Below are 17,465 nucleotides of genomic sequence, written 5' to 3'. Positions count from 1 at the left end.
TTATCCCAATCTTTTCATAATTCTGCTTTGGAATGGCCTTCATTTGTTCTGCTAAGTTACTGGATAATGAGACTACAAATCCTAATTTCTAATTGGCAGCTGTTACTATTTATCACATCTTCCAACATCTGGGCTGACTTTAGAAAGTACACTTCTACACTATTTCTGATGTAATCTGTTTCACAAGGTGTTCATAGTAGAACTTCTCTTCTTCAAGTGGCCTTTGTGTCAGCCTCGCTATGTTTCAGCTTTCTATCATGCTTCAGCTGCCATAAGTAATGGGGGGAGGTGGTAGGGTATGGGGGATTTGGGAGGGGAAGCTTCTGGAGGGCCCTGATAACTTTCGTTTCTCTGGCGAAGGCCAGGATGAGTTTCGAATTTCTTTGAGAAGAGGTGAAACGAAAGTCCGTTAGAAGCTGTATGTCATGAGGGTGAAGATGCGACCACCTGACAAATATGGAACAATGGGGATTGGCTATTTCCCAAAGGGGGGCAAGGGGGATTCTTTGAGATGGGCAAGTATCACGCCTTTTTCTTCAGACTTTGCTTTGATTCTGTTGCATCCATTTTTATTTGAGTAAAATTCAATTTTGAAGTTCAAAATGGACTCTGAGTTTTATTTTCTTAAATTCTGAGTGGAGCCATCCTGACACTTTTTCTAAGGCAAGCAAGAATCCCAAACCTATTCTGTTTTAAATGCATCTGCCAATATCTGTCTAGAGATGGAGATTTCAGTGTCATTAATTTGCTGATGACAAATAGCTCTCCCTTCTTGTTTTTTACCACCATTCTTGGAAAGGTTAAGAAACTCTTAAATAAGTGCCTGGAATTGATTCTGAGCTGAGTGGAAAAGAGGAAGTGAAACTTAATCTTGGAAAAATACTGCAGCAATGGATAGAGAAGAAGTTGATCTGGATAATAGCATACAACAGATTTGTACTCCTCCTTTGGCCAGGTGTACAATTTGGAAATGATCCTGGATTCCTTACTGATGGCTGAGCCAGATTTGGCAGCAATGACCAGAGTATTGTTTGCAAAAATCTGATTTACATGCCATCTGGAGAACTAGACTAAATGCCCTAATTATCCATTGTTCTCTAAATCAGACTACCAAGATTGGTTATGTGATGGCCCCCTTAAGATATATGAAGACTAATGCTGATACACTAAGCCACTCATCCTCATATGGTAGGGCGCCAAAACTTTGTACATAATTCCAATGTTATGTCATTTGTAAAGCATAAAAGCCAATAAGCATATTTCAAAATGCTGATCTTAACATTCCCCAAACTATAATGATTATTGAGGTTATCTAAAGTCCACTTTCTTAGATGTTCACATAAGCTAACTTTTAGATGGTTTTGGGATGTCTGGGTGAGGGGTCCTTGGTGTTCTCTGAGCATGGTGGTTTCTTGCAGATATTTTCATTACAGACACAAGCTAACATTGCCTAGCACTGATGATGACATCTAATTTGGGCAAGAGGCACAGTGGTGCAGTGGTTAGAGTCAGTATCGGTTTGCCACCCGGTATGTGCCACACTGCACACTGGCAGCGAAAATGGAGCTGCCCATGCAGCTCTGCATCACTGGCGTGGGTGCACATATGTCCCAGTGAGATTTTGCTTCTGCGCATGCACAGGAAGCAAGATCTCGTGAGGGGACAAGCATGAGAGACAGATGTCAGTAATATTTTGCTTCTGCACAAGCAAAAAATTCTGTCACGCGTGCCCTCGGATTTTTTCCCCCAAAGATGTAAAACATGGTTCTAGGTATGCCACTAGTAGTGATTCTAGGTATGTCAGTAGTCGGGCTTCTAATTTTGTTTCATTCCATTTATATCCCACTCCAGGGAAAAGATATTGTAAAAATCTCTATTCTTTCCCACTCCAAGGGACGGTTACAGCAAAATTCCCATTTCCACCCAATCAGCTGGGACTCAGGAGGCAGAGAATAGATGGGGGTGGAGCCAAATAAAGGTGGTATTTACCAGTTTCCGAACTACTCAAAATTTCTGCTCCAGAACTGGTTGGAACCTGCTGAATCCCACCTCTGCACCAAATCCTCTGATCTAAGATTTGAATATCACAGATACATCAACTTACCTAATATTCTCAGTCAACCACAGAAACCAAGTTCATGATGTTTTAGAACTTGCTTTTAAATTGAGACCTTTCTACTCATGTTTGTAAACCCACTGCTATTATTGACTTCTGCCTTTTCTTCTAGCTTGTGAAGCCCACTTTTTTATCCATGGATTCAGACTAATTCACACACACACACACATTGGCATCCTTCGGTCTTGAAAGACCATGGTATCATGCTCTGGAACCTGCAGAGCATGAAAACCGGGTAGGTTAGTATAGAGCAGTGATGGCAAACCTTTTTTTCCTTGGGTGCCGAAAGAGCATACACACATACTGTCACACGTGTGTGACCCATAATTCAATGCCTGGAGAGGGCGAAAACAGCTTCCCCACCCCCTGGTGGCCCTCTGGAGGTCAGAAATGGCCTGTTTCCCAATTTCTGGTGGGCCCAGTAGGTTTGTGTTTTGTCCTCCCTGGGTCCAAAGTCTTCCCTGGAGCCAAAAATGCCCTCTTAGAGCCTCTTTGCAAGCCAAAAATCATCTGGCCAGAACACATATGCACATTGGCGCTGAGCTAGGGCAACAGCTTGTGTGCCAGCAGATATGGCTCCATGTGCCACCTGTGGCCCCCGTGCCATAAGTTCACCATCACTGGTATAGAGGATAGACTGTCATCTAAGCAGCAGATCCCCCCTCTCCACATCTCTGAAATAATCCAATGGAATGGCAAAGGCCAATACGATTGGTTCCAGCTACGTCTCAGGAGTTGTCAGAACGTGGCTGTACAAAGTCATGAACTGCTTCAGAGACTCCAGCTCTGGATTTTGCCCCAAAGTTTACTCCTGAAGCCTTTTCCAATGATGGATGTAGCCACAAGGCAGTGGAGGTTTGCAGTCAGAGTTTCCCTTCTCCTGGTGGTTGACCAGGACATCTTTAATGAATTTCCATGCTCTTAAGCATACCACATCACTTGCAGAAACCGCCCTCATGACCTTTAATCTATTATAGTAGGTTTCATCTGCTCAGTCTGCTGGAATCTGTCTTCACATGCTCAGGATAGACAAGTCCCTATCTCACCAAAAGTCAATGATCCATCGACTACTCTCACTGACCTTTCAGAGCAAGATCTATCTGCACTAGGAGCTTCTTTTACTTTCTTTTGAACCATGTTTCCCTTCCACAGAATGAAAGTGGTGGGCTACTGCCCAGATTGGGGGGGGGGGGGAATGCAGTGGGGTAGCAAAAATGGAGCTCCACCCTAGAGCACTCAATTTGCACTAAAAGATGTTGAAAGAAAATGCAAAGCATCCTGCATAAACCATGCCTACAGTGTGGTAATAAAAATTTTGGTAGCCCTTTACTTTTTTTCCATATGTCAGAAAATATGTGTGAAAAACCACTAGATGGCAGTAAAAAGGGACTAAATATATATATTTTTGCTGCCATCTAATGGTCTGCAAGATCAACTACCAGTAGCTTTCTTGAATCCTGGACTGGTTGCAAAAACTTTCTTTTTGACTAATGTTAAAGTTATAGGAACTAATCTCTTAGAATATATTATAAGTTTTTTTGGATAACGGATGCTTCTTTTTATAAATTAAAGTATTTTAGGGAAGTAATAAGCACCTATACATCTCCTAAACTCACTTTGGGAAAATAGGCAAATATATAAATTGTCTAAATGAACAACAATTTGGCATCTATGCTACCATTCAGTAGGATGCAGATTTTTATAGCCCAGACCAATTTCTTAGGTGAGATCTATGATAAATCCAAGGATACAAAACTTATTCTTAAATAAATAAAGACAAAAGATATCAAAAGATTTATATATGGAATCTACCATATGTAAGTAAATATTTGCCAGTCAAGAAAAATCGGTACCTTATTAATCACTAGCTATGAAGTATATATGTTATTTGGATTGACAACCCAGTCATGTGTAGACAAACTGTAAAATATTTAATGGTAAATTGTTTATAAAAAAAAGCAACTTACCTGCAAATGCTGAGCATTGTCCGTCATATTGTCTTCCCTCCTCCGAACTTCTTCTAGCAACTGGGCATTCTTCTTCTTTTCTATTTGTTGATTGTGCTTCAGGTTGGCCACCTTCTTGTTTTGATCCTTCATGTGTCTAAGAATAGTATGCATATGCACGTTAATTCTAATGGGCCTATTAACAATATAAGAGAGCAAATGTATAAATGACGATATAATAAAGCTTATCATCAGGCAGAGCTGTTCATCACACATTCTAAACTAGGAAGTCTGTGAAAAGCCAGGGTACTTCATGGGAAATATTGATTAGACATGCATGAAGCAATCTTTAAGACAGAAATATGTCGCAGTTTAGACTGGCTTAATTTTACATGTGAAAACTCCAAGTTCCCCATCTCTATTTTCAAGGCCAAAATTTAAAACAGGGATCATAACATTTCGTTACTCCTGCAAATTAAGGGTTCTCAGTTTTACAACTCTACCACTTGATTGTCTGTCTGGACTGAAATGGCTAGGTTGTACACCTGGTGTTCTCAGAAGGCTTGGCTTCCCCTTTTAAAGTCTCTGGGTAAATTAAAGCATCCATTCAGAAATTGTTTTCCATGCCAAGAGTTTATTCTAAAAATCAGTTCCAACCTAAATTGATTCAAAAATACTTTAATTTCAGAAACAAAATTAGTCCATCACAACTTAAAAATCATGTCTGTGCATCCAGAAAAGCCCACATATGACCAATTAAAGCTTCCCAACGATGATAAGCAATTATTTAGCATTATTTTATGACTGACTAATTACTATGAAAGGCTGCAGAAGAAATGTGAGAACATAACTGTTATCTGCTTGAGTTCTTAGATATTAATTTATTTGACTCTCTCACGATTTTGAGGAATTTCTTTCTTTTTATCTATATAATAATAGTCATGTGCAAATTCCAAAAGAGATTTGCACACTAATCTTTTTTGGCAAAAGGAAAGGATATTTTCTAATGTCCATATGATCACGCAAAGTTTTTAAAGGATTTGGTCAGGTGGAGGCATTATTGAAGGTTTTATTTTTAAATATTTTATTTCCTTGTGAATACATGTATTTAGTAAATAAAATGCTATGTCCTTAAATATTTATTTCAAAATAATAGTATAAATTATATTGGTAGTAGAAAAACAAATGCTACTTTCCAGAGAAAGCTCCCCAATGGTGTAGGCTAAAAAATAAAATAAAACCCACACCCCCCAAGAACAATCCTGGAAAATAAATATTATTAAATCTACTTAGCAAAGGAAAGAAACTACCATTTTCCAATCTACAACCAGTTTTGTAATTGATATGATGAAACATGATTCATATAGTTATAATGTAGAAAAGAATGTAATGTTTTCTATATCCACTGGAAAAATATAGAAAATGGAAAAGAGATCCAAAAACATTTTGTATAATTTGCATAATAATAATCTCCTCCTTTTACTGCAGCTATAACTGAAGTTTTTAAAGCTGTTCAATTGAGTTATAATTTTTTTAAAGTGTTTTTAAACCATTTTGTGACATTGTTCTCTAAATTACTCTAAACGGAATTTCCACTGAACTCTTCTCTTAAAAACGTATAATTTAGATTATGCAGAAAATCTATTCGTCTCAGCTTATAATATGCTTCCATCAAACGATTGGATAGTGTGACTGATTACCATATTTTTCAGAGTATAAGACACACCCTTTTCCTTCCTAAAAGAGGCTGAAAATTTGGGTGCATTTTATACTCTGAATGTAGTTTTTTCAAAGCTTTTATTTCCAGACCTAACAAAGTGCTAACAATCTTCCCGGCTTTCTATTCCCACTGAATTTTTTTTCCAGCCTTAGTCTTTGCAGGCTTGTTTTCATTCCTACGCCTTCTGAAAAAGGTTTTTTTCAGCCCTAATTAGGGGATAAAATAATGTGCTGAAGCTGAACAGACTAAGGATGCTAACCAATAATACCTGGTAGGTAGATTTTTTTCCCCCTGTTTTCCTCCGCCCAGACTGATGGTGCATCTTACACCCTGGTGTGTCTTATACTCCAAAAAATATGGTATGTGCCATCAAGTCAGAGTAATCACATAGATAGATTTTCCCCCAGGACAATCTGACTCCAACCTGGTTTTTTAGGTCATCCAATGGTGCACCCCAACATGGACAATTATTTTACCAATTTATTTTACCCTAAACAGAGAGATAACTTGCGGATACTCTATTTAGTAAATTATTTTATTAATTTTATTATAATATTGAATAACTGTAAAAATACACCAGTTTATAGAGTGCACTGGTGTTGAAGAACCCCATCATGGCATATAATGTAGAGCCAGCTCCCTATTTAAAAAGGGAGAGACATATTTGCAAACAAAAGAAGAAAAAATATCATTGTTTCTCATCAAGGAGCACAGAGCTTTCCAGAGCATGTGGATAATGAACACAGGTAGTTCCTAAGGGAGTGTATTCTGCTTATTCTAGCCCTAACTCTTCTTTGTAACATAACAACAGAAGAATGAAGATAGAAAATAGGAGACCCAAGTGGCCCTTCCTCTACTCTGCACCTTAAAAGAACAATTTGATGGAAGTGGTTGATGTACCCAGTGGTTGAACAATTACATTGTACTACATTTTAACAAATGTCTTCCCCTTCCCTACTAACAATATATCCTGACATAAGATTACTGAAATAAATGCAATTTAAGCAAGTTATTTAATGTATTCCAATATAACACTTGGGAAAGAAGTTAATTTTGAAATCCCAAATATTTCTTTGTTTGTTAGCTTATCAATTCTGTGTTTATATATTCTGTCTACTTAAGTTTTCCTCTTTCCCTCTTACCATTTTAAAACTTATTTATATCCCTTAGCTAATGAATACCATTTTGTCTTTATTTGACTCCACCTTTGATCTTTCACAAATTGAATGCTTCAATGCAAGAAAGTGCTTTGAAACAACAGAAGAGGAGCCAAGTTCATTGCTCTCAAAGTGCAACACGGATCTGACATGTAATTTTGTTTGACAATGCTATGTGCAGTAGTACTGGAGCAAGACACATTCAATCTATGACTCAAAGTTACTTCACATTAGGGAATGAAGGAAAGTGATTTCTGAAATCCCCAGAACAGATTTCGAAAGCTGCAGGAAGCTCATATTGAGGACTATCAAGGACAGGAATGGATTTCTACTTGAATATGAAGGCATTCTATTCAATCTTCCCCAATCTAGTTCTGGTGGATATATGGTGTGGGTACAAATAATGAATGAATTTGTTATATTCCCCAAGTGGAAAATTATTTGGAACATATGAACACAGTGAAAATAAAGCCAGCCAAACATCATGGTCACATTTGTGTATGCTGAGCTAAATTTAAGCTATGGATTCATGTGTTCTAAGTTTAATTTCTAAACCAGCAAGTCATTTGTTTATTTATTTATTTAGCTTTCAGTTTTTGTATACTTTCTGAATCACTAGGAATCTGAGCAGTATACAATAAACAAAGAGAAAAAAGAAAAATAAATCCCACTAACGATTTCATATATCAAGATAAAGGATACTCTGGGTTTGCCACAAAAAATAGGGAGTCCAGTTAGTCTCCATAGCACCTGAGGGCAGCATAGGAAGCAATGGATGGAGACAAATCAAGGAGAGAAGCAACCTAGAAACATAGAAGACTGACGGCAGAAAAAGACCTCATGGTCCATCTAGTCTGCCCTTATACTATTTCCTGTATTTTATCTTACAATGGATATATGTTTATCCCAGGCATGTTTAAATTCAGTTTCTGTGGATTTTCCAACCACGTCTGCTGAAAGTTTGTTCCAAGGATCTACTACTCTTTCAGTAAAATAATATTTTCTCATGTTGCTTTTGATCTTTCCCCCAACTAACCTAGAACTTTGATCTTTCCCCCAACTAACCTAGAACTAAGAAGAAATTTCCTGGCAGTTAGAACAATTAATCAGTGGAACAACTTGCCTCCAGAAGTTGTGAATGCTCTAACACTGGAAGTTTTTAAGAAGGGATTGGACAACCATTTGTCTGAACAAGGGGTTGGACTAGAAGACCTCTAAGGTCCCTTCCAACTCTTCTATTCTATTCCATTCCATTTTGGGTTTTATTGTTAATTTTTCATCCTATGTACAGAAAATTACAATTTTGATATTTTTGTCCAGTTATAGTTATTATATTTCTATATCAATTAATTTAGTACAAGCCGCAAACAAAACTACATATAAATAATAAACAATAAATTAAATTGATATTGATGATTATAACTAAAACTGAAATATGATTATAAAGAGGGGGTGTGCACACATTTGGGGTGTGCAAAGAAATATATGAATTGTTTTCTCTCTTTCTGCCAACAAGTTGGGATGGATAAAGGACCCAGAAGCAATTAATTATACACAAAACTGAACCACAGTTTTGCAGAGACAATAAGTTTCTTGAGTTGACAAACAGCTCTAGAAACTCTGCAATCCTATTACTGCATTATCTTAAGTTTACCACCTGCATATAAGCAATTGTTCAGGACTCTAAATTTTATGTGAAAACTTAAACCCATGTTTGCGAAGGGCAGGTTACTATCTTATTTGGCTCACTGTTGCAGTTTATTGGGCTGCTCTAACATCTTACAGAACAAAGTCTTCAAAAGACCAGGGTTACAATTAAGAGACTCATCATGTTTAACTCTCCAGAAACAAAGTCACTTAGTGGGAGTAGGATCCTTATCTGCTTAGAGGGTCTGGTTTTCTGTCATAAATAATAGCAAAAATACTAAGACTACTTGTTACTCATCCAGCAACAAAACTAAAACCTTTAATCAGCCATCTGGGTCACTTTCTTTATTTCATTTTATAGCACTGTAAATTGCATAGAAGAACTAACATGAAAAATGCACAGATTATTGTCGGCTTTTAAGAGGAAATAACTCCAATAGGCCCAGCAGAAATAAAAGCCAGCATCCAATACTTGAAATTCTTAAGAGCAATTTGAAAAGCAAGCAACAATACTTGCAAACCTCTTGTTGCTCCCTATGAAGTTAATAGCTCTTTGTTAAACTTTTACTTTTTACATTAAAAGTACAAGTGATACACTGTTATAAAATAATGAGGTGGGAACAATGTTCGGTGTCTTTGCTATTGCATTTTATGTATATTCACACTGATCTGCAAGACACCCTACCCCCATACTAATATTAATTAAATTTAATTAATAACTAATTTTGGGGGCAAACTAATGCTTTTCATAGAACAGAGGTAGGAACATGTCTGGATTTTGAATATATTGGCAGCAGCTTGTAAATTATTTAGTCCAAATTGCAATGTCCTCCCACTGGACATTTCTCTCCCGAATTTTTGTCCTAGAAAATTAACAGAACAATTGCTTTTCTTTCTGTGACTGGGACTTCCTGTGGAGATATACATAGTTCTCCTTTCTATGGGTAAGACATATGCTACCTAGGTACATACATACATAATTTTATAGATAGGTAGTTTCAATTTATAATCTAAACTACCAATACTGTAGGTAATTCCAATTACAATCACCATTAGGAGCAGAATTTCCATTGCTAAGCAAGGCAATGATGCCTGATTTTGTGACCTTTTATGCTACAGTTGTTCAGTGAATCACTGCAGCTGTTAAGTGAATTATGCAGGCTTTAGGCAAATCCAGGTTCCCCCATTGACTTTGTTCATTGGAAGGTGGTGGGAAGATCACAAAATATGATTAATGACTCTGGGAAGCTAATAATAATAATAATAATAATAATAATAATAATAATAATAATAATAATAATAATAATAATAATAATAATAATAATAACGATCCATCATGCACTACACCCCCGCAGTGATGTTGACAGGCTGTATTTACCAAGAAAAAGAGCCGGCAGAGGACTTTTGCAAGTGAAGAAGACAGTGGAAGAAGAGAAGCATGCATTAGCTGACTATGTGAAGGAGAGCAAAGAGTCAGCGTTGATGGAGGTCAACAATAGGAAGCTTCTCAAGGTGAAGCAAACTAAGGACCAGTACAGAAAAACTGTAACTCAATGTCGTATGGACAGTTGGCGGAACAAAGCATTGCATGGCCAGTTCTTGGAGAAGATTGAAGGCAAAGTGGATAAAGAAAAGACCTGGTCATGGCTTACAAGTGGAACACTCAAAAAGGAGACAGAAGGGCTAATACTGGCGGCACAAGAACAGGCCATTAGAACAAATGCTGTCAAAGCCAGAATCGAAAAATCACAGATGATCCAAAGTGCAGACTCTGTAAAGAAACAGATGAAACAATCAATCACATACTCAGCTGCTGCAAAAAGATCGCACAGACTGACTACAAGCATAGACATGATGCTGTGGCACAGATGATCCACTGGAACTTGTGCTGGAACTACCATTTCCCAGTGGCAAAGAACTGGTGGGATCATAAGCTCGAAAAAGTGGTCGAAAATGAGCAAGCACAACTACTGTGGGACTTCAGACTTCAGACTGACCAAATTCTGAAGCATAACACACCAGACATTCTGATTGTGGAGAAAAAGAAAGTATGGATCATTGACATCGCAATCCCAGGGGAAAGCAGAATTGAGGAGAAGCAGCTAGAGAAATTAGTGAAATACGAAGATCTAAAAATCGAGCTGTAACGACTCTGGCATAAGCCAGTGAAAGTGGTCCCAGTGGTACTCGGCACGCTGGGCACAGTGCCAAAGGATCTCAGCGAACATTTGAAAACCATCGGAATTGACAAAATCTCCATCTGTCAATTGCAAAAGGCTGCTTTACTGGGATCGGCAAACATAATTCGCCGCTACATCACGCAGTCCTAGGTGCTTGGGAAGTGCCCGATTGGTGATGAAATATGAAATCCAGCATAGTGATCTCGTTTGCTGTGTTGTATATAATAATAATAATAATAATAATAATAATAATAATAATAATAATAATAATAATATTTGAATGCCGGGGCAGTTGTCATTAATACATGCTGGCTGCTATGTGCCCAGATGTAAATCATGTGACAGTGGGAATGACTCAATAGTCATAATTGTGAAGGCCAATTTTAAGTCAATTTTTTAAACTACCACTATAATTTGAACAATTGCTAAATAAATGGATTATTATTTACAGGCAGTCAAAGACTACCAGTAAAAATAAAAGAGGCAGTTAGGAGCAATGGTTAAGGCACCAGACTATAATAAAGAAACCCTGTGAATTCTAGTCCTCCCTTAGATAGGAAAGCCAGCTGGGTCATGGTGAGCCAGTCACTTTTTCTCACCCTGAGGAAGCAGGCAATAACAAAGCATTTCTGGAATCTTTCAGTTATTATTATAAGTAAGTAAGTAAATTAGTAAATTAATAAATTAATAAATTAGTAAATTAGTAAATATTTTAATTTGTATTGCTTTTTCACCCTTGAGCTGAAACATTTCGTGGTTCTCCAGCCACTTGAAACAAAAAAAGAAAAATCCTCTGAGATCTTTTAAGTTAAGAATTGAGGGGGGAGTACAGTATCTTCAAGTAAAAGGGACAGAAACCTTTTATCACAAGTGATGGAGTAGTAATGAAACACTGCACTGCTGGCATTATTTAAAAAGGGTAAATAGATACTCAGGGAAAGAAAACAAGTAATGAAAAAACAATCCTGTGGGATTTACAACCAGTACTCTTGTATAAACTAGACAAATATTATAACTCTAATATAAATATTATACATGAAGAGAAAGACCAGAAGTGACCTGATAGTAGTGTTCAAGGGGCTGCCACAAGGGGGCTGCCACAAAGTAGGGAGGGTCAATCTATTCTTTAAAGCACCTTAAGGCAGGACAAGAAACAATGGATGGAAACTAATGGAGAAAAGCAACCTAAAACGAAGTAATACCGAATGAACGGAATTTAATTTAAAAAAACTTGGACCGCGCAGAAGCAGACAAACTAACATTGGAACTAAAAGAGCAAGAAAACTCAAAATATTACCAGATTTGGAAAGACTTTTACGCATGGTTGAATAAAAAAATAACATAAAAAACAATTATCAGTAGTGCTGCGTTAAAGCAAAACCAGTCAAAGAATTAAATATAATTCTTTTTTTGTCTTTCTTAATATAATATATTTTATAAGTTATAGAGTAATAATTTAAAATCTAGTATCACAAACTATAAAGTATATCCCATAGATAAAACCAAAGGTTACTATACCGCTAAGAATATAAAAGTCAGCCACAGGAGGGGAGGGGATGTATATTACATGCTTGTCTTCAATTGCTTGTTTATATTGTGCATTGTTTTGTTGTAGATTAATTGTCTGTTTTTATTGTCTATTGTTTATATGTAAATAAAAAACTTTTTAAAAACTAAAATGAAGGAGAAATTTACTGACTGTTAGAACAATCAGTGACGGGAACGACTTGCTCCAGAAGCTGTGGCTGCTCCAATACTGGAAATTTTAAAGATGAGATTGGACAATCATTTGCCTGAAATTTTTTAATTCTTTTTATTTTTATTTTTATTTTATTAATAGAGTTGAAAGGGACCGTTAGGTCATCGAGTCCAACCCCCTGCCTGAGCAGGAAACCCTACAGCACCCCAGCCAAATGGAAGTCCAATCTCCTCTTGAAGGTGTCCAGAGTTGGGGAGTTCACCACCTCCCCTGGCAGGCAGTTCCATTGGTTGATCGCTCTGACCGTCAGGAAGTTCTTCCTTATTTCCAGGTTGAATCTCTCCTTGGTCAGCTTCCAACCATTGTTCCTCGTCCGGCCCTCTGGTGCCCTGGGGAATAAAGAGACCCCCTCCTCACCGTGGCAACCCCTCAAGTATCTGTAAACTGCTATCATGTCCCCTCTAGACCTTCTTTTTTCTAGGCTGTCCATGCCCAGTTCTCTCAATCTCTCTTCGTAAGTCTTGGTTTCGAGTCCCCTAATCATTTTGGTTGCTCTTTTTTGCACCTTCTCCAGAGTTTCGATGTCTTTTTTGTAGTGAGGTGACCAAAATTGGATGCAGTACTCCAGGTGGGGTCTGACCAGGGCATAGTAGAGTGGTATTAGTACTTCCCTGGTCTTGGAGCGTATTCCTCTGTTGATGCAGCTTAGGATTGAGTTGGCTTTTTTGGCTGCTGCTGCAAAATAGTAGAGAGCTTCCTGCTTGAGCAGTAGACTAGAAGACCTCCAAGGTCCCTTCCAACTCTGTTAATTCTGTTGTTTTTATGCAACTGCTGGATTGCAGCAGGTGACTGGTTAAGTGTTAGCTGTAGTAGACATCAAAGATCTTAGCAACCATTAAGTAAACTGAAATATCTTGCCTGTCTGCCTGTCTATACTACAAATGCTTGTATGTGTTTTCAGTCACATGGCTCTAAACAGATTTGAAGTAGTCAAGTGGAAAGGATGGATTATCAGACAAATCTACCCAGAACTTATTTTTGGCACAAATGACCAGGATCAAATTATCCTATGCCAGAAACATTATGTGTTATCACATTCCCATATTATCTCTGGATAATTATCACATTATGTTTGGAGAAGGTTCTAATGCTAGGAAAGTCAGAAGGAAAGAGAAGAAGATGACCCACAGCAAAATGGATAGAAAGTGCAACGAGTCTACCTTTGGGAAACCTGAATAACCAAGTTAGGGGTAATTCATCATGGAGAAAATCCATCCATGTTGCGAAGAGTCAACAATGATTTTAATAATGGCATATAAATAACAAAACAGCACTTTGAAAATGGAGCAAGAAAACACACCTGAGATGAGATGGGAGGCCAGTGTCATCCCTTATTCCACTATCCTAAAATGGTTGCAGGCAATGCAGCAACCCAGCAGTGCAGATTTGCTCAATGTGATGGTTATAAGCTTTCCATATGCAACTACTTTTCTTTAAATATCCTAGTTTTGTTTACTGTAGATATTCTGATATAGCACTCTTAGTGCCAGGACCACAAAACTCAATCCTATGAAAGCAGATCCTTGTTCCAAAGTTGGATTTAACATGTTCTTGGCTCAAACATCTCACTAAGTTTTACTTTTCAAAATAAAACAGGCAGAAAACCACCAGAGGGTGATAGGAAAGCTATTTGGTGTGTGGTCAATTATATCTTTATTTGTAGTATTGGCCTAGATGGGAATTCTAACTATAACTATTGCTTTTATATTTATTATATTTTACATCTCAGCCTGTATAGAAAGTACCGTGAGGTAAAATGGGTGGCCTATAAATCTTAGAAATAAATAAAATATTGTTATGAAAAATACTGATTCATTAAAATTAAGAAAAATAATTTAAAAACCTAGAAAACACTTAAAATGATAAACACTTCCTTTAAAAAAAAGTACAGACATTAATGATTATTCAAGCTGAGAAAACTTAACACATTCCCTAGTAAACCAAATTATATAATCAATTCCACTGCAGAAGAAAAAATGGCTGGATTTTAAGAACATATTTCTAATATAATTTTGTTACACGAAAATAGTAAAATTAGACTTCTGGCGGAGATAAGTTTTTACATGTACACAAAAGCTCTTCTATTTTCTTTTAATTATGTGCTTTAATACACAGGTCACCAATCTGTGTCCAGGAAGAAAAAAAAGGAAAGGAAGGGAAGGGAAAGGAAGGGAGGGGAGGGAAGGTGACAGGAGGGGATAGGACGGGACGGGATGGGAGGGGAGGGGACTACAGTTACAGCTCTGGAATATAGGACTGACAACAATATTTAAGCAACATCAACAAGCCACCATCAAATAAGCTTCAATTATTTTGTTATTTTTTTATTTTTTTTATTTTGTCCAATACATAATACACATTGAAGAGAATAGATATGTAGTAATATAAATAAAGAAAATGATAGAAGAAAAGATATAAAAGTATAGGAGAACATATATGAAAGGAAGAAAAGATAAATGAGATAAGGAGAGACAATTGGACAGGGGACGGAAGACACACTGGTGCACTTATATATGCCCCTTTAATAACTTTGTTACAATTAAACAACATTTACAGATTTTGTTATGATTAAATAAGCATTTACAATTTTGTCGTAATTAAATAAGCATTTATAATTTTGTTAAATAGGTGCATTTCATATTAATAAAATAGAAGTTCTCTGATCATTATTTTACAAATGTAGTTATATTTTTAAAAATTCATATTAATTGTCTGTGGGACTTAAAATTATGAATTAGGATCCATGAGATTTAAAATTATGAATTTGGTGGTCCGCGGGATATAAAATTATGACATTGGTGGTCCCTGAGGCTTAAAAGGTTGGGGACCCCTGCTTTAACTTTAAATACATGAGCAGATAATGCATATTCATTTCTCTCTTCCTCTTTCTGCACACTTGTGAGGACATATATCTATAGCAGTAAAAATTTAGCAGTAAATCAGAGGAGGAGGGGGGAGGGGAGGATTATTTCAGACTGATCATAATAATATATATCAAAACTTTAATTGAAAATAATAACTTCATGATACAGAGCACACTTTTTATTTCCATTATTGTTGTGATCCACTCAGAAGATGCCAAAGACATTCTGATAAAATAAAAATAGAGTGCAGTTCAGAGATGGACTGCAACCGGTTTACATTGGTTTGGGCGAACCAGTTGTTAATTATTTTACCAGTTTGGAAAACCAGCTAATCTCACCTCTGGCTGGCTCCACCCTCCCCCTCCCCTCCCCTCCCAGGAATCCCCTACATGCCCTGTTTTGGTTTCCAGGTTAATGCAGGAGACCTTCCAGGTCCAAAATGGGACAAGGGGAGGCATGGTGTGCAGGGGCGGATTGCCATTACCACTGCTACCAGTGTGCTGTGTGTTTTTGCTTCTGCACATGCACAGGAAGCAATAATAATAATAATAATAATAATAATAATAATAATAATAATATATTAGATTTGTATGCCGCCCCTCTCCGAAGACTTGGGGTGGCTCACAACACAATACACAATATACAAATCCAATATTTAAAACAGATAAAAACCCTTATCATAAAAAAGTTCATCACACAACCCAAACAAAACCATACATAACTCATATTAGTTAAGGGACATATCAACTTCCCCAAGCCTGGCGACATACGTGGGTTTTCAGGAGCATGCGAAAGACAAGGAGGATGGGGGCAGTTCTAATCTTCAGGGGGAGTTGATTCCAGAGGGTCGGGGCCACCACAGAGAAGACTCTTCCCCTTGGTCCTGCCAGACGACATTGCTTAGTCGATGGGACCTGGAGAAGGCCAACTCTGTGGGACCTAACCGGTCGCTGGGATTCGTGTGGCAGAAGGCAGTCCCAAAGGTATTGTGGTCCGATGCCATGTAGGGAATGTACAAAAATGCACTGAAATCTCCCAAGAGGACACATGCGCACACAAGATTTCAGTGATATTTTGCTTCTGTGCATGCATGGAAGCAAAAAAAAAAATCACCAAAATATTGTGCATGTCCCCAGCATGTTTTTGTTTCCGTGCATGCAAAAACGCTCTGAAATCTCATGAGGGGACTGAAATATTTCCCTCGCGAGATTTTGCTTCTGCACGTGGGTGAAGCAAAAAATATGAAAAATTGAACAACAGAGATGGGAATGCCACTGGAGTGGTCATGTGCAAATTGCGCAAACTGGCGGCCACTACCATATAGGTAGCAAACCACTACTGATTGTGTGCCCCTCCATCCCATTTTGGCTTCCAGGGTGGTGCAGGAGGCCTGCCAGGTGAGGGGCAGTGTTTTCCCCACACACACACATACACACAGTTTTGACTTCCAGGCTGGTGCAGGAAAATAGTTGGTTGTTTTTCCATGATCATTACTGTAAGGTGAGTTTGAAATGAAGATTTTGCATGATCATTACTGTGGCATGAGTTTGAAATGGGTATTTTGCATTATGATTGCTCATAAGTAGGAACCAATAAAAGAGGAATAGAAAAAACCCTAACTGTATAACATTTTTCAGTCTTGGCAAGTTTTAGAAGGGCAAACTTCATACTGCCTGGGGAATTCCAGGAATTGAGGTCCATGCCAAAACCATGAAAGGCTATTCTGCACCCTCTTCAACATGCAAACTGTGGTTACTCATCTTAAAATGAATCCTTTTTACCTGGAGCTTCAAAATTTGTTGTTTTCTAGGGATGTGTGTAGCTAAAAGTCAGCCTACATTTAGTGTACATCTGATTTCAGGGATATTTCTTCATAATCAAACAAGTGTATTTTCTCTGCAGTCCACACTCCTTATTCAATGGATCTGGATGTCACAAAGCAAAACCCATATTTTCTAATTAACCTCTGTGCCCCATTTGGCTGGCATAGTGCTGGTCATTAGAGCAGTGGTCCCCAACGTTTTTTCCACCAGGGACCAGTTTCAGCAAGACAATTTTTCTATGGCCCAGTGGGGG

General features: G+C 37.6%; 1 protein-coding gene across 1 annotated transcript in view; it reads right to left on the bottom strand.

The window, feature by feature from the left end:
* Window positions 1–17,465, bottom strand: part of ERC2 (ELKS/RAB6-interacting/CAST family member 2) — a 384,099-nt gene that overhangs the window by 54,714 nt on the left and 311,920 nt on the right. Inside the window, exon 11 of the mRNA XM_070735759.1 lies at window positions 4,084–4,219. Within this exon, the coding sequence (XP_070591860.1) occupies window positions 4,084–4,219 (136 nt within the window). The remainder of the gene's footprint in view (window positions 1–4,083; window positions 4,220–17,465) is intronic.

This window comes from Erythrolamprus reginae, chromosome 2, assembly GCF_031021105.1.
Source record: "Erythrolamprus reginae isolate rEryReg1 chromosome 2, rEryReg1.hap1, whole genome shotgun sequence".
Taxonomy (NCBI): domain Eukaryota; kingdom Metazoa; phylum Chordata; class Lepidosauria; order Squamata; family Dipsadidae; genus Erythrolamprus; species Erythrolamprus reginae.
Note: the sequence above shows the minus strand (reverse complement) of the source record. Positions and strands in the feature narration are given on the sequence as shown.